The 25,972-nt window shown below is 31.9% G+C and overlaps 6 protein-coding genes across 10 annotated transcripts; 2 read left to right on the top strand and 4 right to left on the bottom strand.

The window, feature by feature from the left end:
* Positions 1-1,235: 1,235 nt before the first annotated feature.
* LOC137836654 (CRM-domain containing factor CFM9, mitochondrial) lies at positions 1,236-5,255 on the bottom strand. Its single transcript, XM_068645331.1, has 4 exons — positions 5,030-5,255; positions 4,455-4,740; positions 3,358-3,759; positions 1,236-2,861 (listed from the first exon to the last, which is right to left on the bottom strand). The coding sequence occupies exons 1-4, from the start codon at positions 5,095-5,097 to the stop codon at positions 1,671-1,673; spliced, it is 1,947 nt and encodes a 648-aa protein (XP_068501432.1). The 5' UTR covers positions 5,098-5,255; the 3' UTR covers positions 1,236-1,670.
* Positions 5,256-5,956: 701 nt separating this feature from the next.
* On the bottom strand, positions 5,957-10,720 carry LOC137836653 (NAC domain-containing protein 10-like). 2 transcript variants are annotated; one of them, XM_068645330.1, is made up of 6 exons: positions 10,621-10,720; positions 9,335-9,467; positions 8,673-8,859; positions 7,072-7,556; positions 6,434-6,736; positions 5,957-6,350 (listed from the first exon to the last, which is right to left on the bottom strand). In XM_068645330.1, the coding sequence occupies exons 1-6, from the start codon at positions 10,626-10,628 to the stop codon at positions 6,297-6,299; spliced, it is 1,170 nt and encodes a 389-aa protein (XP_068501431.1). In that variant the 5' UTR covers positions 10,629-10,720; the 3' UTR covers positions 5,957-6,296. The 2 variants fall into 2 exon arrangements, with proteins under 2 accessions (XP_068501431.1, XP_068501430.1); XM_068645329.1 differs by lacking the exon at positions 10,621-10,720 and having other exon boundaries at positions 5,999-6,350; positions 9,335-9,639.
* An 801-nt stretch (positions 10,721-11,521) lies between these two features.
* On the bottom strand, positions 11,522-15,037 carry LOC137836652 (serine/threonine-protein kinase STY13). Of its 3 annotated transcripts, none has more exons than XM_068645326.1 (7): positions 14,765-15,006; positions 14,339-14,557; positions 13,935-14,067; positions 13,557-13,752; positions 12,747-12,871; positions 12,499-12,657; positions 11,522-12,218 (listed from the first exon to the last, which is right to left on the bottom strand). In XM_068645326.1, the coding sequence occupies exons 2-7, from the start codon at positions 14,467-14,469 to the stop codon at positions 11,904-11,906; spliced, it is 1,059 nt and encodes a 352-aa protein (XP_068501427.1). In that variant the 5' UTR covers positions 14,470-14,557; positions 14,765-15,006; the 3' UTR covers positions 11,522-11,903. The 3 variants fall into 3 exon arrangements, with proteins under 3 accessions (XP_068501427.1, XP_068501429.1, XP_068501428.1); XM_068645328.1 differs by having other exon boundaries at positions 13,912-14,067; positions 14,765-14,859; XM_068645327.1 differs by having other exon boundaries at positions 13,912-14,067; positions 14,339-15,037.
* A 2,050-nt stretch (positions 15,038-17,087) lies between these two features.
* On the top strand, positions 17,088-19,913 carry LOC137836651 (glucuronokinase 1-like). Of its 2 annotated transcripts, XM_068645325.1 has the most exons (7): positions 17,088-17,339; positions 17,429-17,578; positions 17,702-17,890; positions 18,182-18,298; positions 18,612-18,772; positions 19,282-19,529; positions 19,619-19,913. In XM_068645325.1, the coding sequence occupies exons 1-6, from the start codon at positions 17,133-17,135 to the stop codon at positions 19,526-19,528; spliced, it is 1,071 nt and encodes a 356-aa protein (XP_068501426.1). In that variant the 5' UTR covers positions 17,088-17,132; the 3' UTR covers position 19,529; positions 19,619-19,913. The 2 variants fall into 2 exon arrangements, with proteins under 2 accessions (XP_068501426.1, XP_068501425.1); XM_068645324.1 differs by having other exon boundaries at positions 19,282-19,623.
* Positions 19,914-22,000: 2,087 nt separating this feature from the next.
* On the bottom strand, positions 22,001-23,010 carry LOC137836650 (uncharacterized). Its single transcript, XM_068645323.1, has 2 exons — positions 22,593-23,010; positions 22,001-22,481 (listed from the first exon to the last, which is right to left on the bottom strand). The coding sequence occupies exons 1-2, from the start codon at positions 22,926-22,928 to the stop codon at positions 22,311-22,313; spliced, it is 507 nt and encodes a 168-aa protein (XP_068501424.1). The 5' UTR covers positions 22,929-23,010; the 3' UTR covers positions 22,001-22,310.
* Positions 23,011-23,855: 845 nt separating this feature from the next.
* Positions 23,856-24,251, top strand: LOC137836558 (S-protein homolog 2-like). Its single transcript, XM_068645224.1, has one exon. The coding sequence runs from the start codon at positions 23,856-23,858 to the stop codon at positions 24,249-24,251; it is 396 nt and encodes a 131-aa protein (XP_068501325.1).
* The last annotated feature ends 1,721 nt before the right edge of the window (positions 24,252-25,972 follow it).

Raw genomic sequence — 25,972 nt, 5'->3', positions numbered from 1 at the left:
CACAACTGTCCTATATCCACCACTATCTCAGTCTCAATCTCAATGTGTTTGTATTGTAAATTGTAATGAACATCTAACTCATAAACTTGGTTTTAGTGAATGAGTCAAGTCTTCTATGCTACATTATCAGTATTTCTTTCACACCTAAAGGTTTTTCATTTCTTCCAACCAAATTCTGTGGTAGATCATTACTTAAAAAATATCTCAAATTCTATTTTGAGCAAGTTGAGTGTTTCCTTTGGTTTTCAAATTATAAACATTTTCTCTTTCATTGAAAAATCTTATGTTCATTTTTCATCCTGATATTTTTAAATTTACATATTTTAGTGGAGATTTGATAAAGATAGAAGTCTCTTACAAGATATATTATACATTGGTTTTATATGGATTTTGATGATTTTAGATTTTGTAAAATAAGTAAATTTTGATTGTGTCCTTGATATTTTGGTTTTGGTTTATATGAAAAATCACTACTACTAATTATTATTATTATTATAATAGTAGTTAACTTTTATGTCTTCTACAAAGAAAGGTCAAGTGAGCATTCCCATTTGTACATACCATAATATAGTTGAAAAGTCAATTTGGTTTACAATGTACTTCTAAAAAAGGACCACTTAAGAATTCAAGTGGCAAAATTGATAAAAGAAAAAACAAACTAATTTTGTTTGATTTTAAAATAAAAGAACAAGTTTCTGAAAAGTCTTAAGAACCAAAAGTATACGTCACGCATAATCAATATAGTAAGAATAGAATTAAATGAAACATCCTTCGTTGAGAAACTAATACACTTTAGGTAGACTTCATGACTCTGTAGAAAATGTACAGCAGATGATGACTGCATTGCATGGTGTGACAGGTACATTGAACAGTACATTTTTATTAGGAGCACGGATTAGGTTGAAAAGGTGTGTCTAAAAACACCATCATTATTCAATTATGTTCTCTGCCCTTTCATTGAATGCCTCCATCATATTTTCTTTTTCAAATACAATGATTAGAGAATCAATTATAAATTTCAGAGATTAAAACCAAATTATCTCTAAAACTAGAAACATATTAAAGTTAATTAGTATACTTAGCTTATATAAAAAGGTTTTCCATTTAACTTTCCAGAACTAAAATTTAGAGATTGATTTTGAGTTACATTATTTTTACATTATTTTCTTCTTCCATGAGACAGCTTAAGACCTATATTGATGTGTAGCTTTCAATAAATAAACATACCCCTCATCTCTTTCAATTCCAATTGATTAACTCAATAAAAAAATGCTATAAAACAATATTCTTCTTCAGATAGTCAAAGTCTGAGGCTTCAAACACCACCAAGAATAAGCCACATACATCACATGAGTAGTAGGCTAGCAATTACTTGAGGATTTATGCAGATAACATGTGACAGTGGTGAGAAAAAGATACCCTGTGAGAACTGAATAAAAGGGCTGCATTGTGCATTGGGGTTCATTTCAAGATTCTGTTTGGACCAATCATTGGGTGTTTCTTCCTGATCTCCACAATTTTCTTGTGAGACCTCCCATGCATTTTGGAATAGACTTTGCATTCTGAACTAACCTTCTAGGTTTAAAAGAGAGTATAGACTGATACTTGTTTGAGTGCAGGAATAAACGACCTAAAAAATACCAATGCAATGAGGTCTTGCATTTACTGGACTAATCACTGTCCCAAGCCTCATCTGCCTGTTTTGGTGTTCTCCTCTTAGGTATATCACTTTTGATCACATTACTATTTTGTTTTGTAGGGTAGTCTCCTTCATCCCTAGTGTCCTCTTCAGCATCTGAAGGGCACAGCCAGTTTTCTGAACCGCTAAATTCATCTATGGATTCAGAATCAACTTTGTTAACTCCGTGCTTACCTCTCAAACTCTTTGGTGCACCAAAACTATTATAATGTTGAGCAGAATCACCAACCTTACCCTTATGACCCTTCACACCACGCTCGTTTCTCATTGCTTGATGTGTATACTCATCATCACTGCTACTACTCTTGTAGTTATTGTCACTGGACTTTCTCAAATGTCCTGAGTGATTATTCTCATCGTCCTCAGACTCCCACATTGCATTTTCAACATCACTGAACATGCCTTCTGACTCCGAATCTTCCATGCTCACATTGCTCCTAAATTTGGCTCCAGCATGTCTATTTGAACTTGTGTTATCTCGGTGTTGTCCCATTTCAGGATTATTCTGCTTTTCTCTCTTCCTCCTACTTTCCTTGAACCTTCCTCTACTTCCCTCAGATCCATTAGAATTTCTGTCAAGATCATTAGCATCATCAATATTATTGAAACGCCACTCATCATCTTCACCATCATCATCATCATTGTCAAAATGAGCATTCTCTTCATCATCACTATCCATAGCGTAACGCTTGGGTTGCCTACTCTGCCAAACCCTTGAGCCGCTAGCCTCAACATCATGGTCATCGTTTCTAGAAACATCTGAGCTTCTGTATCTTCCACCATATTCTTCTCTGTTCCAGTATCTAATTCTACCAAACTCTTCTTTTTCTTTTGCCTCTTCAACTTCATACTCTTTATCTGCTGCATCCTCTATCTCAGCAATGAATCGATCAAGCTCTTCCTGATCACTATCAACAGTAGGCTCTGACTCTTCCAAACCTTCAGCAGGTTCTATTATTGACTGCTTACCTTCACGGAAGACATAAGGACTTCCTTCTTTCTTGTCGATGGCATTGAAGAATGTGGAAGCAACTCTCTGGATGCTAGCCATGGCAGCTGGATCCTCAGGATTTACTCCCATCCGTCGAAGCTGCTGTTCTATTTTCTTTATGTTTAGCTTCTGAGATTCAAGAGCCTGCTCAAATCTGGCCTTGAATAGAGCCTGTGTGCAATGACAAGAACAAAGACATTACCTCCTCAAATATCAACTTCTTTGAATAGTATGTAAATAGCTAGGGGCAAAAATAATGATTTTTCAAAACAAGGAAGATAAAAAAAGACCAAGCAAGTTAAAGCAGTTAAGCCTAACCATAATAGCTATATTTTCATAAAAGCTGTCATGTAAGCATAATCAATAAAACAAAAGCATTTAATTTGGTTAGTCACTAACAAACTGTCTTTAACTTTCTTCCCTTACATTCTTCTAGGGATATTTTTTGTAAGCGGGAGTAAGTTTACCAACACAGCTACAATAAACAGGCAAATATAATATTTTTTTGCATTATAATGAACAATATTGGCCCATAAACATCACAGATCATGATTCTGAGGTATAGCCTTAGGCAAGCTGATGGAGATCCACTACAGGCAAAGAATCGCTACTGTTTATATACAGAGAGTGATGCAGTCAAATAAGGAATATATAATTGCAAGCTTACCTTCCTCTTTGTAAGGGTGTTAATAGGTATCAAATTTTTGGGTTGACGATAATTTCTTCCACGGAACATAATGATTGTTTTCACATTATGAACGTTTATAACAATCCCCCCACTCAATCTAGCAAGCATTGAAGCCATTTCTTTTATTTTTTCCTTGGGGAAATTGTCACAACAAACTTGCACAGTCTCATGAAACTTCCAATGGAGATGCATATTTTGCACAACCCCTCCAAAGACACCACGAACACCGACTGGGACATAGTTCTTATTCCGGAATCCAATTTTTTTAAATGCCTGAAGCTGTTCAGGTGTAAAGAGCTCTGGATCATGCCGAGGAGGAGGCAGATCTGGTAGGTCATACTTCTTGAGCTTTTGCAGAAGCAATGCCACTTTCTTCTTGGCCTACAAAAGTTGGAAGGTAGGAGAATAAGATTTAACCAAATGTTTATATAACAAGCACTTACAACAACATTAAGTTAAAAACGTATCATGATTTGAAATTTTGCATTTCATGATTATCAGTATATGTGCTAATAGCTAAACAATCAAAGCTAGAGAAATAACCAAGACGAAACAAGTTAAAGTTGATTGGGAAGATTCAATGCCTTAAATGAAGAACAAGAAGAATCTTAAGTAGCACCCCCTCCTCTCTTTCAAACATATAGGTCTCTCATCTCAAATGCTTACTTCCTTGAGGCACCTTGGCTTCATTAATTTTCAAACAATCAGCTGAATTTCATTAAGAAAATGTTATAAGCAGCAATCATGAAAACTGTTGAGATGCCCCATTTTACTCAGAAACCTAAGTTTAGATATCTCATGTTATAAGCCAATTCTCTATACCACTTTCACTTAGAAACAATGTACATGAATATTTTCGTTTTTCATTTTTTTTCAATTTTTGTTAAATAGTCTAAGACCTTCAGAGTTGGAATAAAAGATTGAGGAAGACATCTACATTCAGAAACCATATAATTATTTTTTTAACACAAATCTCAGACACTTGTTCCAGCACATAACATTAGATGAACTCAAAACAAGAATCACAAATTAAACTCCAAAAAAACAGTTAATGAAAAGGCAGTTGGAGAACACACTCTTTTGAGATTGTAAATGAGCCTCTCCTCCTCAGTCATGAGTTTCTTCTTCAACTTTTTCGCCCTCCGAATCTCCCTCAAAGTCTTCCCAGACTCTTTCTGCATTCGCCTCTCCACCTTACTGCGCATACTCCTTCCTTTGGAAGTTGACATTGCTCGGGACAACAATGATCCATTCAAAAGATTCAACTGCTTAACATAACAATACAAACCAACTCCATGGCATGCCTCTTCAACTTTAACAATGTTGCTGCACTCAGGCGTGTGAGCTAAAGGCACAACATTTCTGAATAAACACAAATCACAATCAACCCCTTTTCCTTAAAACACACAAACACAAAACATAGAGTGATTTCTGATAAAATAGCATCAGTGTACATAAAATAATTAGAAAAAAAAAAGAGATTTTTATTCTCTGTTAAATCAAAATAAGTAAAGTTCACACAAATTGATTAAAATCAAAGCGAGAGAATTTGTTGGCCAGTGAAGTAAAGATGAGAACTTTGATGTGAGAGAGCAAAAGGGGTTTAAGCATTTGCTAGTAAATAGAGAGAGATAGAGGGAAAAGAAGGTACGATTGAAGTTGAAACAGAGAGGAAAGGGGTTTGAAGCAATGTTTTTGAAGATTTCTGGCACCAAACATTGTTGCTTTCTCTTCCTTTGATCACCAATCATCCACAATTCGCGTTTCTCGTTTCTGGGTTTGACATTGGCAGAGGCCAAAGAGTTGCAGGGTTTTGAACTTTGTCTCCCAAACGCGCCCTAGTTATTCTCTCTTCATATATTCTTTTTGGACGACAAATAATTTTTAAAAATCCAAATTTATATTTTAAATAATAGATTGAATTTTTATGGATTAAAATCTAAATAATTATTTTGGTTTCAAATCCAACTTTACATTTGAAAAATTGTTTGAAAGTTTATAAATCATTTTGATCGATTTTAAAATTATTATATTTTAAGTTTAAAGTAATTTAGTATGTAAAAAGTAATTAAAATATAAGTTAAATTATACCAATGTGCTTATATCAAATGTTACATTATAATTAATTTCATGTAAAATGTTTATCTTATTGATTCACTCGTTAAATTATCATTTTGTTTGATTGTAATTATTCATATCAATTTTATTAAAATAAAATATTAATATTAAAGTGATCAAATTATTCGTATTTTAATGTATTTTAAAAATATAAATTACATTAATTTTATTATATATATGTCAAATAATTTTAAATTAATATAAACTTTTGTATATATGATTTATCTAAATGAACCTTTTAATCTAACAAACACTTTTTAAAAAAATGATAAAATCGAAATGTATTAAACAATGGTAAATGTTAAATCGATGTAATGTAACTGTTATATATATTTAACCTGAAAATTTGATTTATTTTCCTTCCTTATGTCCTTCTCTTGTGACTTGTTCAGAAGTTTTCTAAAGAAACTGCATGAACTTGCAAACATGGCATTACCAAGAAGAATGAGGCACTGGAATAGAAACAATTGGAACAAATTCAAAACAATTCCTCACATACAAATGAACTTGAAAAACAAATTATCAATTGTTTGTTTTGTTAGTCAACTTTTAGATTTCCAACTTCTGCATAATAGTTTATGACAACATATACAAGTTACAACAACAGTGCAAAAACATGACACAGCCATAAAGTTTGTGCTTGTGAGCACCACATCATGAAAATTTGAGCTTTATACACACTATCTTAGCATCTTGGAGTAGTAAAAATGACTGCAACAGGTTAATCTGTTTTCCATAACACTAAGGGAGTAAGCATCATAACATAACCAACTAAGAGTTGCTTCATTCAAAGCAAAAGCTTATAGCTTGTCCATCCACTGAAGGGTGCTGTCTTGAGAGCCAAATTGCAAATTCTGCATGAAAATGAGAATCAAAGAGCAATGAGAGGATGTTAACAACCTATTGGAGAGCTCTAAAAGAGTGAGTTAAAACTTACAGAAAGATCAAAATCTGGAGGAGATTCCAATTCCAGGGTGTCCAGGAGAGAAACTCCAGAAGATGCATAATCATTAGTGTTTCCTGGTGCAACCAAACTGTTTGCAGTGCCATTCAAAGGGGAGGCCAATCCAGAATGATTAAAAAGAGCAGATGAATCTGACATTAACAATATTTCCTCTAATTCATGAAAGTCACAATCAGGCTGTGATTCACCAGCCAACCATGCAGGGTCAACCTTAATATCCTCATGCTGAACATCAGATGGTGGGGCAAGTGATTCCCCAGGTATAGGCTTGGCATCCTAATTTGTGAGAATCAACAACTTCACCATGAGTAAATGTAGCAAGCAGATATCAGAAATACGAATCATGTCTCTTTCTTTCTTTCTGATAACCTTTCATTTAAATCATTCCATATATCATAATTCAATGACCAAATATGTCTTAAAAGTGAAGCAAAGATCACAGTTGTTTGGAAAATTAGTGAAAAATGTCAATTGACTTTGCCTCTTTTCTCTCAAGAAAAAATCACATAAGTCACTGGTTTTTCATGATGTGTCCATCAAATGTGCACAAGTAGAAGCTGAAATGTAATGGACTCTTAAATGCAATAGATGCATAAAAAATAACTACACACCTGGATGAATGAGAGAAGCTCATTTTCATCAAAATGGTCATCACATTTGCCTGTGCAAGGTCGAGTTGGGGGATTTGGGTTTGGGGTACTTGGACCTGCTTGTGCTGCTATGTTAGAATCTTCAACTACTGTATTCTCCTCATTCTTCTCAGTGTGCTTCTGGTGCTGATAAAATACTTTTGAAACCACATATTCACCATCCTTCTCCTCTTCTTCACTCCCTAGATGGAACTGATGCATCACCCAATTGGTTTTATATGCCTTGGACCCTTCCTTAGACCTTATATAAAGGACCATGATCTTCTTAAAGCCCTTATGAACTCCATCTTCTGTCACAGATTTGGTCCTACCAGTCTTGTGCCAACGAACATGCTCCTCAGTCAAACCATCTTGATGATGAATCTTCCTACGTTTCCTTCTCCCAGTAGCATATGCATTAGCTGTTTTGTGAAAGAAATGAACACTGTTCCCATCTTTCCTAGCACCTGAAACAAAACATGAATAACATATTTAGAGAATGTGCTCAAGGGAAACATAATGATCTGATATCTTTTCCTTTTCTTTGCTCCATCTTGATCTGGTATCTAGATATAGAAATCAATTAATTTTTTTCTAAAACTTTGTTACTTATAGTTTAAAGACAGTGGGAAAATTATCATCTCTTAGACATTATGAATTTTTTAAATTGATAATCAATATTTATACCTTCTAAATTATTTATAAAAAGTTAATCAAGCATGACAATTTGAACATATTGTTGTCTGTCTAATACAAAAATGAACCTAATTCATCCATCTAAATCTAGAAAATCTAATTCATTTAAGATATTCCTCCCCTTATTTAATAATGAAAAAGACACTATAGTTAAAGTTGATCTAAAAACAAATTAACAACTTTCAAAGAATTTCATAATATATAAAAATAAGATGCAAGAATAAACATAAATGTTCCTAATAATACATACATAATCTAAGATTATAGGATATGCTCTACTTATTTCTACAATTAAAATAGAAACTTATACAATCAATAAGTTTGAGTTTCTAACTTCTAAAAAAGATTCACCTTGTCTACCCTCATTAATGGTGTGTTGGAACTATGTCGGAGCTATGTTAGAGTTGTGTTGATGACGAAAATAAACCTTTTTTAAATTCAAAACTTTAGCAGAGTCTTCAATATATGTTGTATGAGTGTTACTATCATATACATGTCGGACATGGAACACAACATTGAAGAGGTTTGTCCAAGTTTCATAGAATAGGACCCATAAGCCAAGAATGTTTGTTATATGTTGATTGAGGTTTAACTAGACTTATACTTTATGATTGAGGAGAATCAATTTTTTTGTTACTTGTCTTTTGTCTTAGTCAGGTATCAATGAGCAATACTGCCTGATAAGGTGCAGAATACACACTGATTTTACATCCATTTTATCTTCATAACACTTCACAGCCTATTCAACCAAGGACCATTATCTTAAGGAAGTGTTTAAGTAGCTTCTTTGAGGTCTTTGGCAGGTTCACTACCAGTCCATTACTCAATGTTTTGTGGAACAAAATGGTTAGTGTTAAAAGTATTTTAAAAGGGGAGAAAACCTTTACCTGGAAGATTTTCTGGATGAGTGTAGCAAATACCTTGCTCCCCTTCTAAAGTTGGGATGAACTCATGAATAAACACGTGCTGCTCTCTGTTTCCAACACAACACTTTGCTTCCAAATGCTTTAAAAGCTCAATATCAGAAGGATCAAACTTTACACCAACAGGAAAGCCAGGCCACTCATGAGAAACCTGCACAGGCAAACAAATATTCCTAATGAAAATTATGCAACAAGGTAGTTCTTGGATTTGTCTCCCCTAAACACAACAACTCACTTTAAAGTATAAAAGTAAATAATACCAGTCATGGATAGGAACATCAATTCTCAATACTATATATACATGACAAATCATGAATGCATTGAAATACCAATAATTGATGAGTGATTTTTTCTTTAACGATTGAGTTTTGTTAGTTTATTGGTAATGTTTGCACTTTACTCACCAACTCATGCATAAATAATCATGAAACCTGAACTGTTTCCAGAATTTAATCCTGGTACACAGGTAAAGTCTGCAAACTTTAAGGACTTGAATTGATTTATTAGACTAAAAGAAAAGGTGGTTGCATTAACTACTTTATAGCATTTTTTCTAATTTAGTGTATGTGTGAATTTGAAGAACACCACACGATCTGGGATTAAGTAGATGTTGAATTAGGACGTACATCAGTGTTATTAGAGTGATAATGACATTTGGGGCATTCACGATATGTTTCACAGTTCTTCATTTGATCAGCAGCTGAGAGAGTGGTATTTTTCACTTTCGTTGCAAATCCTCCAATGTCATTAAGCCAGCTCCTGCAAAACAAAGTCACCACTTCAAAATCGCACATCGTTTACCTGAAGAACTTCATGTTATGTATGAGAAAATACACTGAAGTTATCAGAAGTTCACAAGAACGACTCAACCAAATAAGCTTTTGAAACTTCTATTTATTTACAAGATGACTCAGAAGGGAAAATCCATGTCTCTTGTGATGATATTCAGGATGTTTCATGACATCAACGGTGTCAATGATAAAAGACAAACAGAGACAGGGACAAATGAAGAAAAACATGCAGAAAGTATCAAAGAAATTTTGGGAACACAACATTTCATGTATACTCTAAAACTAGGACAAACTTTCTTTTCCACTACTTCTCTTCATTTTCTTTTCTTTCAGTTCATGCTTTTCTTATTTCTCCAAGGTATATTTGAGAGAAGATCACTAATCCTTGTAAACTGAGATTTATTTAAGGGATTAACCTCTCCAAATGTATCATTCCATTTCCATAAGTATCCAGAGATCAAACCTAATCATCCCTCAACCATCGTACGAGTGCATGTATCACAAGGTAAATATCCTACAACTTCACATGATCACATCTACATGACAAGTGATTGCATTTTAACCACCCAGAAAGCCACAAATCAGCATTTGGCATTCCACAAGTGTTTCTTTCCACAGTGCAGTGCTAGAAGTAGAAAGAAGCTGCAAGTATTTCCAACTTAAGCAGCACACACTAAACTCCAAATGAGAATGTCACACTATGTACCCGCTAACAATCTCTCCATAAATGGAATTAAAAACATTCAAACATGTCAATATGTTATACACTAACACCATCACCATCAAGTCATCAACCACAAAAGCCAAACCTCAACTTCACCCTACAAAATACACCACCTTACTTAACCGATTATTTCACTAAAAGAAGCACCTACAAAAACCGAGCAAGGTGACATTTCTCTGACACAAGTTTCCGAAACAAGACCACCCAGAAAACGAACAAGTGTTTTTTCCTCATCAACTCAACAAAGGGACTCCGACCCACACTCTAGATCATTCATAAGAAGAAGATACAACCGAAATGTCCAAATGGGGTGTGAAGAAAAAACCAAAGCAGAAAACTTTGCACGCAAATTATGAAACTTGCATCGCAATTTTCTAATGCTAAACATTAAGCTCACCTAGCCATGGTTAGAGAAGAAGATGAGAAAGAAAGACACAAACGCGTTTAATGGGGTGAGTTATATAAGGTGTTTGAGTAGTTTACTTGGGCGAGTGGACAACGTAGTGAGTGTCATTAAGAAAAAAAAACCATTATAGTCAATGCTTTATATTTATATATATATGTATATATATATAAACCATTTAAAACAAAAGTGAATATAAAAATATTTTTTAGTGCATGAATATTTAGAACCATGCTTGTATAATTTGAATTAAATTAATTAATTTTCTTATATTGGGTTGTGTACTTAAGAAGCACAAACCTTGAAGATGAGTGGGACCACTATTGACTGAAGCTGTTCGAGGCTGGGCTTCGGAAGTTACGGTGTTGTCGCTCTGAAATGCGAGCCAAACAGAGATTATAGTAAATTACGTTACTATCCTCAGTGACTAACTTGTTTCCCAAGTTAATGTAATTTTTAAGATATTTTTTTTTTTACTATAATGTAGCTGTTATTAATTTATGATATCATGCTGTGACAAGAGCTGTTATAGGACAGTTCTGAGTGAATGGAAGCGTGTAGGACCCATGTTGTTCAGTGCAACTTCAAACTCAAGAAATTAATTTTGTTATCAGTGTAAGGAAAATTGCAGGATTAATTATTGTAAATATGCTTTTTTTTTACATAAAAGTAAAAGTTGCTTTTAAAATGATTAGTGTGATCAGTGTTTGTTTTAGTTATATATAAAAGTGTGATTAAGTATAAATAATACATTATCAATATATTCTCTTTATCCCAAAAATATTACCTTTCTTTTACAAGGTGGGAATGGAAAACCAGTTTTTCTGCTTGCTGTGATATTGATACTATGTTCATTGCAAATAGATGCATTATTCTTGGATGAAAGAAAGAAGCGTGAGAAATTGGCAACCATACATGGTTCCATGAATGCAACACATGAAAGGCAATGTCACATACATGAACAAGAAAGAGATAAAGGTCTTTGGATGAGCCTTGCTTTACAATGACATTTCATTACATCTCAGTAACCTTTACCCCATAAGTTTCTGGTTATGAGTCAGAAGAAAGTTAACATGATTGTTCAAGAGAGCTTTGCCAACAACTCTTGTTGAGAGCAAAGGTGCTTTCTTAGCTGCTGCTTGCTACTGAACTCGGTATCTGATAACAGTTGACAATTTTCTCATTAAGATTCTAGCTTACAATCTGTGAATGTGGTTTTATTTAGTTTTCCTACGTATGATCTGGGACAGCCCCAAAGTGAAGTGTTTTTTGAGGACTCAGTAACACTGGTTAAAGCAGAAGAAAAACCCCTTAGGCCTGTCTTCAGCTTTGGCTGTTGAGGTTTCTCCAGAGTCATCTCTTGCAAGCATTAGTGCACTTGTACCAGGAGATTCTGGTGGCAACACCACATTATCTGATGAAGTCATCCGCAGATGAACAACTGGCTCTGGTGGTGAAATGGAGGAGAGATATCGAAGGAGCATCTGTATGATCTCACTGAAATTCGGTCTATCATTTGGATCTTCCTTCCAACATGAAGTTACAATCAGAGCTAAATCCTCAGGAAGGTCTTCAGAACTTGGCCTTGTATTCTGAAATAGTTGAATAATCAAGCCATGAATCTGAAATAAATGTATGATGAAAATAGCCTAATGACAACTAAAAAAGTGTTATGAATCTGAAATGCCAACATTTGAATTAGACTACTCTGGCCAAGAAACAAAAATGATGAAATGGTCTTTTTTCTTTATGGTTGGAAAAATGCATATTTGCACACTGATTACATTTAAATGTTTCACACTTTCAAGGATCATAAACTGTGCAAGTGTGATGACCTTAATCAGAAGCATTATAAAGTAACTATAAATCTACCTTAAAAGCAGCTGCATATGCAGCCTGTAGATTAGACATGCCTTCAAAGGGCAACTTATTATGGATGAGTTCCCACAACACAATTGCAAAGCTGTAGGCATCCACCTTGTGGTTGTAATGCTTCTTCTCACCTTGTCTCAGAGTAACAGTACTGTAAAGCTGCCACCAAACAGATAGTAACGATCAATTACATAACACAAAACTGGAAGATCTATAGTTGTTCATAGTTTAAAGTAGTTAAGACGTACTTCAGGAGCCATCCATCGATACGTTCCTGTTTCGGCAGTCATCATCTCTGTTAAGGATTCTTCTCTGGCTAGTCCAAAATCAGCAAGTTTAACTGTCTTATGATCAGCTGTCAAGATCAAGTTATCTGAAAAGGAAAGAAGCAAGTTATCAACACTGTGTTGTTCTTTGATATGTAGAGCAGATTGAATGGCAACACTTCTACTAGATAGTGCTGCCAATTGTATGCTAATTTTCAGATTTGTTTCTTATATAGCATATTCACCATCATCTCAACCCAAACTCAATAGCTCAGAAATATGGCCTAACAAGGGATTCAATTTCATCAAGGATTGGACTCTATAATGAGACAACAATGGACTAAAAACTAACATGCCCTAGTTCCAGAAGTCTCCCCTGATGCAAAGGGACAACGTCAGTTTTCATAGTTTGATTACTTTTCCATTAGGACAAGGATTGTGGCATTCAAAAATCAACAATGGCATTTCCAAAGAAAAACACACCTTCCAATATAAACCTATGGTTGAGACTAATATGGCTACATAACTTCATTACATTCAACAGTTCAGAATTAGTTCGATCAAGATCAATTCAATCAAACATCAAAACAAAATAGGAGGACAGTGTAGTGACCAACAAGGAAAAGAGGCCAAATTACCAATCATTTTTAAAATTACTTGAAGGATCTACTAAGGAAGCATGTACAAAGGAAACATGTAACTGAAACAGGATGCAAAATTCCACCAAATGTAAGTTACAATCAAGCTAAAACTCAACAAAAACCACTAAGTTCAACATTTACATAGACATACCAGGTTTAAGATCGCGATGAATGATCCCATGGGAGTGTAAACACTCCATTGCTCGGGCAATATCAAGAGCAAATCCAACAGCCATGGCCATATCCAAGCACTTTGGCCGCATATTCAAGAGATATTTGCGCAATGTTCCACCTGATAGAAGTTCAGTTACTATAACCATGACAGGTTCTTTGCAAGCCCCGATAAACTGGAACCAAACCAAAAATAAGACCTTCAATGAGACAAAACTTTTGCAAGTCCATCAATACCAACGTGATCTAAGTACTAGTTAACCTCAGTCTATTGCCAATTCTGATTAAAATATATATATATATATATATATGTATATCTATCTATCTAACTATACCTTGTTAAAAATTAATATACAACCTTAACCAGATTTTTGTGTTGAACTCTCGACAACATAGCAACCTCTCTGGCAAACCGAGCCTCTCTCCTTGAAATCTCTTCCGGGGTTTCTCCCTTGTTGATGATCTTAACAGCAACGTTTTGATTTTTATATCTGCAATCAGAAAATCAGCAATTCAAGAAGTAAATAACTTTATCTAATGGACACAGAATGTTTATTTCTCCAAACAGATAGTGTACAACACATGAGTGTGAAATTGGATGCAAATATAGAAGAAAGGAGAGGCATGTTAATGTTGACTTATAGGTCAAGACAAACTTTGCACTAAATATTTAGAAGAAAATTGAGTTAGAAATTTGTGTAAAAGGATTCAAAACAAAAACTGATTCCAAAAATAGAATCTGATGAAATAGGTTTGACTTACTTTCCTTCATATACTTTGGCATGAGCACCCTCTCCAATTTTGGGGCCAACAAACAGTTGTTTAGGATCTACAAGCCACTTGGATTCCAAACTGAACTCCTCAACTGAGTGAACCTCGTTGCCAGATCCCATTTTCCTTGTTTTTCCTCAAAAAAAATGTGAATCTATCTAGCATGCCATTCTCTGCATTACACAGTAACACATGTGGAAGCACACCAACCTACTAAAAGAAAAAGACCCTTAACTGGCATGAACTATGAATCAGTTGCATAGCAACATGCAAGAAAGCTATAACCCCTAGGAGTTTATGAAAGAGGAAAAAAGGCAAGACTTTAGCACACCCCAGAGGCGACTTTCCCAACACACACTCCTATCCCCAAAATCAGGAACATGGATCATTAAAAAAGAGGAAAAAATCAACACTTGCCTTTGTTTGGGAGGCAGAGAATAAAACCCCACATGTAAGGAGGCACTCAACAACAAACCCAGAAGTTATAGCAGTGTTAAAAAAAGAAAGAAATCAAATCAAAGATCCAAAAACAACAGCCTTGTCAGCAGAAAACTATTCACAATGGAAAAAACAACAATATCTAAAAACAAAAGCTTTCATTTTTTTATGAGAATGCAAAAAAGAGGTTGAAAAGTGAGAGAAAGTTAACCACCCAGATTGAGAAATGAAGAAAAGAAGGTGGTGGAAGATAAAAGAAATTGTCTTTACTATATTTTATTAATCTCTGCAACGCGTATTCAACATTCAATGAGTGCCATTCAGCTGGTAAAGTAAAACCGCGGAAGGAGTTCAGTCACTGTCACAAACTAAAAACAGTGTTTTTTTAGTTTACTTTTGTTTTCTTCTTAAATGTTTTTTTTATATAAATTTATTAAAAAATTGATTTTAAATTTATCTCAATTTTATCAAATTTATTCATATAATAAATTTTATATAATTTTAACTTTATAAAATAAAATTTACGAGATATTTTGAAATATGATTATTTTTATATCAAAGTAAAATTTTAATATATGACGAATTTTGAAAAAATCTTTTATTTTTTTTTATTAGTATGATTTTTTACATATACGAATGGCAAAGTCAATGGAACTGTAGTGTTGACCTGAATATTTAAAGCATACGATAATAGATTAATAAATTAAAGAGTAAAGATGAGAAGAAAATGACTTTAAAATGAAAATATTAAAAGAAACTGTGTATGCTTTTAATTAATCATAAATGGATTATTAAAATAAAATTTCCATAAATAAATAACATGTGAGGTGGTGGTATTGGTTAGTTTGACTTTTTTATTCAAAGATTTTTCTTTTTTCTCTCACAATAAACAATGATAAATCAACTAATTTATTTAAAATAATTTTATTGTATGTACTCTTAAGTGTAAATTTATTTATGTATATAATTTTTTACGGTAAAGATGATTAGGAGTATTTAATTATCTTATCATTATTTATTTTAAAGAATAAATATGAGTATTTCAATTATTTTATATGGAAGATAAAAAGTGTAGTGGTTTTATCTTCCACCTTATAATTAGTAGGGTTTTGTTTTTAACTTTAAATGTTTTCTTTTATTTGTAAGACTTTATTTGTATGTGATCAATGTTGAGATGGTTTAATTTTTACTTTTTTCAATAAAAAAAAAATATTAGAGAGACGAAGTATTTCTAACATTACATAATACAAGTTTGAAATATATTAATAGTCACTTGTATAATAATATCTAATATTAAAGCTTTTGAAATATGTTTATTAGTACTAGCGAAAATACAGACACTTTTATATATGTATATTCACATTTTTTTTCATTATATATACTAGTGAGAACACATGCATATCATGTATCCATATTTTTTATTTGTATCATTTATATATAATTATTAAAATTGAATAAACGATATCATTATTTACACATTTATATTATTCGTATAAATTTATAGTTATTTTAATAAATATAAATACACGTGAGAAAGACACATAAATTTTATAAGTGCACCTAGTAATATATTATTATCAAAACATAATTAACATAGTAGTAATATATGATAAATTTTCCGATTATTCAAATTCATTTAATTTTAATTAAATATAAATTTTAATCAAATTAAAATAAGTTTTTACAATTCAAATTGCCACCAATACCAGTATGAAAAACTAATAACAAATATGGATGGAAGATTGGCTCATCTATAATATTACAAATATAACATATTCAAATTTTAAAATTATTTTAATATATTTATCCTCTACTCAGTGTTGTGTATATCTTCTTCTCGCACCTATGTATTCACATTGTTTATTTTTGTCATTGTTGTATATTTTTATTTTTATCATTATTGTGTATTTGGTTTTTTTTTTTCATCATTATTATGTACCTATTTTTTTTATCATAACTGAATATTGCATTTTTTTATTTGTGTATCTGTATTTTTTAATTTTATCGTTACTATATGAGTATTTATATTTATTAAAATAAACTATAAATTTATAAGGTAACATTCTAATTCATTATAAATTGTAAATTTACGTGTTTTCATATTTTGTTTATTTTATCATAAATATTGTGTATATGTCATATTTAATTTTATCACAAACTTATTTCAATCATAATTAATTTATAGGTATATTGTGGTTACAAACAAAGTGTAAATACTAAAAATAAAAAAAGAATTAGGTATATGAAAAAATTAGTTATAATGGTGCTTATAAATATAGATATTATTTACTAAGTCTTATAATTGAAAGAAAGAGGTGAGAAAAGAAAAGAAGAGAAAAAGTTGAAAATGGTTACAGACACAGAAGCCATAACGCACAAGGCTTATGCAAGAGTTGGCTTACTCGGAAACCCAAGCGACGTTTATTACGGCAAAACGATATCGTTTAGCCTCGCCAACTTCTCCGCCACCGTCACCCTCCGCCCCTCTCCGGAACTCGTCATCCAGCCCCACCCTCTTCACGATCTCGTCCATTTCTCATCGCTCCCTCAATTGGTACCTTCCTCATTCCCTTCTCTTCTTCAATTTTCATTCTCTTCTTCATTTTTCATTCTCTTCATTGCACCTTCTTCTTCCGGTTTCAGGTCACGCGGTTGAGCTCCGGCGGCTACTATGGAGGCGTGCGATTGCTCATGGCTATTTGCAAAGTGTTCTACGGTTACTGCAGAGACAACGCTATTCAACTCTCCGACGCCAATTTCACGCTCTCTTACGACACCAATATCCCTCGCCAGGTACTTGCGTTTGCGTTTGCTTCGTTCTTGAGTTTCCGTTTACTTTGTTCTTGAGTTTCCGTTTACTTTGTTCTTGAGTTTCCGTTCACTCATCGGAATTCTTTTCTTTCTTGATTTCTTCAGGCTGGTCTCTCGGGATCCAGCGCGATTGTGTGTGCTGCGTTGAGCTGTTTGCTGGATTTCTTCCAAGTCAGGGACCTTGTCAAGGTCCAGATCAGGCCCAACCTCGTTCTCGCCGCCGAGAAAGAACTCGGGATTGTCGCCGGCCTTCAGGATCGGGTTGCGCAAGTTTACGGTGGACTGGTTTACATGGTTGGTTGCTTTGTTTCTTTCTTTCTTTTTTGATTTTTTTGAACCGATCAGGGATTTTTGGAAACAGAGATTAAGGTCTTGATTTTGGTTGCGAGATTTGCGGTCTTGATTTGGGATTCGGGAATTTTGGACTCTTTTGAACCGTGTTTGTTTATCGTATTTGCCTGCAATTTCTTGTAATGTAATGAGATTATGATTGCTGCTACTTAAAGATTTTGCTCTGTGTAATCAACTAATCGTGATTGTGTTTAGGCACTAGTTTTACTATGTTCACTTGCTCTGCTTTTGTAGGACTTCAGCAAGGAGAACATGGATGAGCTGGGCCATGGTGTTTACATACCCATGGATTTGAGTCTCCTTCCTCCTCTGTATCTCATCTATGCGGACAATCCTAGTGATTCTGGAAAGGTCAGTCCATGAGTGACATGGAATGGCTTCATCTTTGCTTTTACTCAATGCTCCTAGAATCCCATTTGCATGTTTTGTGTTCTTGAAAATGTGTGTGTTTTTTAATTATTTCTTGATATATTGAATTAACTTTCATGGTCCTTTTATCTTTTTAAGTGGGCTTTTAGATTTATGGCACTGGGTTAGTCACTATATGCTACGATGAAAGTGATATTCTAAGACAGTGCTTCTAATAACAAGAGTAGACTTTTCGATATTTAGAAGCTTTTTTTGAAAAGATAAATAAATGTTTGAAGTGACGGCAACTTTGTAGGTTCATAGTAAAGTACGGCAGAGGTGGCTGGATGGTGATGAGTTCATCGTTTCTTCGATGCATGGAATTGCTAATATTGCCGGAGAAGGAAAAACTGTATTAGAAGAAAAGGACTACTCCAAATTTGCAACTCTCATGAATCAAAATTTTGACCTGCGAAGGTGATTCAAGTTTTTCTATCTCATTATACATGGATATCTGCATTTGGACCATTTAGTTTCTTTGACAGATACAACTTTGACACTTCTACGATGATTAAAAAAATCACATTACTTGCTTATAGGAAGTCATTGGTTCTTCTCACAACTAAGAACACTAATCTATAACCAGAACTTATACTGTGTTCTATACTTTGTTTGGATAAACTTCACTATAGGAGGAAAATTAGAAAATAAACAAATTAAACAGTGATAAAAAAAAAGTAGTTATAAAGTTAGGGGAGTCAACTCGACCCCACAAGTCACGTCCCATTATGATCTGCAGTTTGTACGGCCCTCCCCCAGCAAATCTAAAGTCTAGACTATGCTCATCAATAGTGGATTTGAAGGGCCATGGGTCCTTTCACTTAAAAGTTACAGAGGAATTAATGCATCATGTGTACCAAAAAACATTTCATCATGAAAAAATGGAATTGTGGGCTTCTTTTAAACTTTGTTGTTGGGACGTGCAGGTCAATGTTTGGAGATGATGCCCTGGGTGATTTGAACATTAAAATGATAGAGGTTGCTAGAAAAGTTGGAGCTGCATCAAAATTTACAGGTAGTGGAGGAGCTGTTGTTGCATTTTGTCCTGAGGGAACTTCTCAAGTGAAGCTTCTCGAGGATGAATGTCAAAAAGCAGGATTTGTGATACAACCTATTGAGCCATTTCCTTCTCGTCTCAATGAAATCGACTTGAAAACCTTGCAAATAAAATAATGTACGTCATACTCACTTGCTTTTTTACAAAGAAAATTGTGGATTGTGTTACTTTAATAAGAAGAATGTTCAAATTTTTGTGATGTTCAGAATAATGGTGGATGTTTGACACAATAATGAAAGAAATTATAGTGTTTGCAAACTAAAAAGAAAGATGGGTTGGCCAACTACATGACAGCTATTCATAAGACTACTGTTTTATCTGGATAAGAGGATGAGGATGACACGTTAGTGTGATATTTCTTTGTATAATGAGAATCATGTGCGCAATGTAACTTTTGTTTTTCTCTCTGCTTTCTCCTCATTATTGGTGAGGATAAGAAATGACAAAAAATAAAGTATAAATTATTTGATTGATGTAATATAATATTTGTTTATATATTAATATATTTAGAAGTAATTTATAAAATAAAATTTTAAAATAATTTGATTTATAAATTAATTTTTAAAAATATATCTAAAATAAAATTTAAATTAATATAAAAAAATTATATTTAAAAATAAGAACATGTTAAAAAAATAAATTTATAAAATATAGAAAATTTAGATTAATTTATTTGTTTTATTATAATATACAAAGCATGTATGTTAATAAAATATTAACTTAAATTAATTTATATCTTATTTTAATATTTTTATTTTAATTAGTTACAAGAGGATGAGGATGAGATTAAAAAGGAAAAGAAATGAGAGAAAGTAGTTTGTATATTAATATATTTTTGATTATTTAGAGGAGCACGAGGATACGTAATTTTGATTGATATAATATAATAATTTTTTATATATTAATATATTTAAAAAGTAGTTTGTAAAATAAATTTTTTAAAATATAATTAAAATAAAATTTAAATTAAAAAAACTATAATCAAATATTAATAAATAAAAAATTTATATTTTACAATAATAATATGTTAAAATAAATTACTTTATAAAGTACAGAAAATTTAGGTTTATTAATTTAATTGTTTAATTTAATTAAAACATATATTAATAAATAATAACTTAATATATTAAATTATTTCATTTTATTTATCATTTAGCTATTTATTTTATTATAATACAAAAACATATATTAGTGAAATTTAATAGTATAGTTATATATAAATTATCATATACATTTATAATTTAATTATAAAAAATATTACATGTAAGATTTTTTTTATGTTAATACAATTAAAAAGTCATTTTAAAATAATATAATTTAGCTTAATTTTTATTTTAATTTACTTATGTTATAAAACACAATATTAAACAATAATTGATTATATAAAAGATATCTGATTATCTTTTGGATTGCTCGATAGTTGCTAGACAACTCTTTTCAATAATGTATGGAAAGTTGAAGTTATTAATTTCTTATCATTTTTGCGTGTTTTTTTTTTACTTTTTAGATTTTTACACTTTCTTTGCTTTTCTTTCGTTTATATCTCTCTGCCTTTAGAAACAAAGAGGTGAAAGTGATTTTTTTTGGCAACGGTGCAAATGTGATATATTAACACTTTATAATATACACTTTACGCCTTAATAATTTAATATTTTATTTTTTAATTTAAAAATATTATTATATTATTATAAACAGTGTCAAAACTATGTTTTTTTTACTGTTTATAGTGTCAACAAAACTTTTTTTTCTCTTTTAAGCTTTACAGTGAAAGGAAATGCGTGAAGATACCTCTAAAGCTTGAAGATTTATGTTGGAACATGGTGCTCACTAAAAAAATGTCTAATGATAAAACAAACATAGACTAATTTAATCATGTCAACATTAGATAAACTATAGATATGGGTTTTATGATGGATGGAAAATTGTAAGGCAGTGGCTTAGGAAGAAGAGGCATACGTACACATAATCAAACCTCAGAGGGTTCTTCCAACTATCATGTATTTGAAAAAAATTTGAACCTTTATTCTAAATTCAGCAAACTCAGAAGTATTGAGAGGATGAATTGACTACGCTTTGTGTACCATTTTCTTATATTAGACTTACTCATTTCTTTCATATGTAACTTCATTTCTTAAATCATTTTCAACTTCTAATCCCTAACTTGTCTACAATGTTTCATGACTTCAAACCATACATAAATTTCATTACTCAACTAGTCAAATAAAAACAGAACTACAGAGATTCTATTTTTAAGGGCGTCACATTTTGATCTACAACAACAATATACCTTGATATACAAAATACAATAAGTAAGCTACACTTATTTTATCAAAATAGTAACATACGATACATATTTAAAAACATATAAACCTGTGAGAATCCAAATCAAAATCACATTTTTTTATAAATTGTCTCATAAAAGTATCTATATTTCATAGGTTTGGCTACCTCATCGATGTGTATCGATGGTATATCCTAAAGTATATGGATACACAAAAATAAATTGAAGAACTGGTGCATAAGATGCCTCATACAATAAATTCATGGTATCGTATCATCATACCTTGAAGGTCGTCCAGTAGTAAGGATAAACAGAAGCAATGTTCATCATATACTCAAATGAGAAACACTAAGAAATCAATCACATAATTAGATTCTAGAAATTAATGAACTTTATACAAAACCACAGATTCCCTCTTCCCCTCCCTTTTTCTAAACTCATCATATATATGCTCATGATTCATCAGCCTAAAAAGGTTTAATATTCATCATAACACAATCAATCTAAAAATATATTTACCACTCTGCCAAATGCCTAATCTACACGAAGTCACTGTGCTAGAGTTACACTTACAGATAATAAAATCGGTTGTGCTATTGTGCGAAGCAATAGCGGCTTCAATCATCATCATCATCACCACATAGCACTTCCATGAGGTCATTCGGTGACGCCCAAATTGGAAGATCAAACAAGGTTTGTTTAAACTGTTCTTCTCTCTTAACGCACACAGCTTCTGCCACGTCGCATAAATTCGACACATCACGAATTATCGCTTCCTGCGCTTCCACCTGTGCAATTCAAGCACGCACTCAGCTCATTATCGCATCCACATTCCATCCAATTCAATTATAAACCCTAAAATTTCACGTAGAACCTGGATTTAGCGAATTAGGGTTTACCTGCAATAGGAGGTCGCGGAGGAGGGGGGAGGAAGTGGAAGGGAGGGATTGGGCTTGGTTTAGTCGTTGTGGCTGTTGCTGTTGTTGATGATTAGAGTGGAGAGTGGTGCGTTGTTGCAGTGCGCGCAAGGTGTTCGACAATGATTCCCAGTGAAGAATCTCTTTCTCGTACTTCGATCTGAGCTTGAGTAGGGTTTTTTTCTTCCGCTCTCTCCGAAGGTTGTCCGCCGCCGTTTCGTCTTCCTCGTCCGGCGGCGGAGGGTCGATGCGGCGGCGCTTGCGCTTGAAGACGAAACCGTCGTCGTTGCAGAGCTCCCATTGGTGGTCGTCTTCCATTTTGAATAATGGGAGAGACCGCGAGTTTTTTATTTTTCGATTTTCAATTTCTTCAAATATGCCGCTACTACCCTTTCCCTTTCTTTCTACACCTTTTTCGTTTTCTTACTTATTTTATTCTAACTTTTAATTTCTAAATTTTAATTTCCAAATTTTAATCCCAATAACCAAACCCTTTTAGATTTTTTTTTTTAAAAAAAGGAGATGAGAATAAAATTACACAAATTATATTTTTTAATTTATTTTCATTGAATTTTATAATAGTTTGATAAACTAACGTGGAATAAGTTTCCTTCTTTTATAATTTTTATTTTAATAGATTTAAAAACATTAAATTTTAGTTTTTATATTTTTGTCTTTCAAATAAAATGTTCTGACTCTACCGTTATTGTTAATTACCGATAAAATATCATTTTATAAAATTAATATTCAAGATAATAATATCGTTTAATTATATATAATTTTTTAATTAAAAAAATAATACAATAACTTGAATTTATTAATTTTTTATTCCATGATTACATAAAATATCTTTGTTTTTTCATATAATTGGTGTAATTGTTATTAGAGAGTATGAAAATTAATATTTTTCTTTTATTTAATGAAATGGATAAATTGTGTCATGGTGACACGATTTTGTTTGAAAAAGTCATCTAACATCAACACAACTTCAATGTTATCATTCATTCACATTATTATAATTGGTATATGAATGAGGCAAATGTTTGTTTGTGTAGAAAACGCATGTTTCATCAAACAAAAACACAAACGTTAAAAAGCAATAAATGATTCTTAATAGTTTTTCGTCGTGCATTAAACCATGCATAAAACAATGTGTGTATTTAATGGTTCTATATATGAAGAAAGTGACACTTAAATGATTATCATTGTGCAAGGATGGTGTCGATACTTTATCTCTTGCTAACCATGGTTCTTGGCATGCAAGTGAAAGGCATTGATGGTGGAGTGGTGGCTTTTGAAGCAAAAGATGGACTTTTTCCATCGAAAGTACTCATTGAAATGATGAATTTCATAGAGAAGGAGCACTTGATTGTTCACTGCAAGGACAAGCACCATGATCTCGGGGCTCATACAATCAACACTGGTGAAACATACAGCTTTGTTGTTACTCCTAATGTCTTTGCAAAGGTAACATTGTACTTCTGTAAGTTTTATCTTGGAAGTTCAAGTCACTATTTTGATATTTATAGACAAGATCGAGATAATTGTCCTGGTCATGATTGTTACTGGGGCATATTTGAGGATGGACTTTGTAGGCTTAATCTCAAATCTCGTCAATGCTACGGCTGGAATGAAAACTGAGTATATATATATATACATATATATCTTCAGGAATCAAACATGGTTTTTTTCTGTAACTTTTACATTCTCCCTTCATGGTGTAGAATGATATCATAAATAATGAAAATGTATTACTTTTTCTCTGTTAGCTTATATACACTTTTCTTTTTTAATCCATTAAATTTTTTACAAAACTTGAAAAGAAAAATATTGCTTTGTATTTCGATAAGAAAATTTACAAAATTACTAAAAAAAATTTACAAAATATCCTAATTACTAATTTCTTAACATCTAAATATCATATCAAATTTTTAAGGCTATTTTTTATTTGTCATCATCCCAAGCTTCGTGACCCATATAATTATCATAGTGGCTATTAAAAATAATGATAATAAGTGTGAACCCAAATTTATGGTACCATAAAAGTTAAAACTCATAAATACAAATGCAAGTAGAATTAACAAGTTTCAACATCATAAATATGCATAGATGAATATTACTAATGACTCGGATCACCTTATTGAATGTTCATTGAAGAAACTTGATTAAAGGATAAGAAATTTTTACTAATGTTTAAACGAGTTTTTTAGAATTAAGATTTTATTTTATTTCATTCACTTTATTTGGGTCATTTATAGTTGTAAGATTATTTCATAAAATTTTAATTTATTTTTTTCTTCTTATGATTCATTCCATGTCATATTACTTTTAAACTACTTTTTTTCAATTTTTAGCTTAATATAGAAGTTTTATAAAACTAACATTCTAATTAATATTTGGATTAAGTATATTCTTTTTCTCTATATACTATAACATGAAATTGATTATTGTTCATAGTTTAAACTTTTGACTTTTTAGATATTTATAAAAAGAAAATTTAGTGTTTTTTTCTTCTTACACAACAAATAAATATTTTAACATGAAATATATATTATAATATTATAATATGTGATGAATCAACATAGAATATATTTATGCCAATAAAAAAAAATATTAAAGAGAATATTAATCTTATCACATCTTTAAGTCTTGAAAATGATGTAATAACTCTTAAATGAATAAAAACATTAATGCTTCATTAAATAAATAATAAATACTAACTAGTAATAAATTAGTCTTAATTGAATTCATTAATGCATTAAAGACGTTCGCACATTACTATGAAAACATTAGTTCCATGTCTTATAAGCATTTATTTATCAACAAATTTTAAAAAATGTCTAAGTAAATAATAGTGTGAGTTTTATGAATAGGTATAATAGACTCCCAGCTAGTCTGTTCTTAGAATTCTTTATAAATAGGTATAATCTACCTATGTATCGTTTGTGTTAACATATGGGTTTTGGTCTAGTCCCCCCATATTTTTGTATTTTCTTTCTTTTTTCTTTTTTTTTAATAATATTTTTTTTCATGTGATGGCAGATGATTGTTGTTACTTGAGGTGTCAGCTTAGTTGAGATGTCAAGTTGCATAGTGATGCCTAACACGAAAACTTTATAATAAAAAAAAAAAATAGTGTGAGTTTTACACGAGTGATTCGTTGTTCGTTCGCACAAAATAATAAGTCTTTTTCTTAAAACAATGAAATTTCTATTTTTAATGATTTTCTTATTTTTATTTTTTAATATATATATATATATTAAAAACAAATGAATCATGTAAATATTTTATAAGTTTTTAATTAATTAATATTTCTAATTAAAAAAATTAAAAACTATTAGTTTTCACATGTTAAATTATTC

This window comes from Phaseolus vulgaris, chromosome 4 (genome assembly GCF_000499845.2).
Source record: "Phaseolus vulgaris cultivar G19833 chromosome 4, P. vulgaris v2.0, whole genome shotgun sequence".
NCBI lineage: Eukaryota > Viridiplantae > Streptophyta > Magnoliopsida > Fabales > Fabaceae > Phaseolus > Phaseolus vulgaris.
Note: the sequence above shows the minus strand (reverse complement) of the source record. Positions and strands in the feature narration are given on the sequence as shown.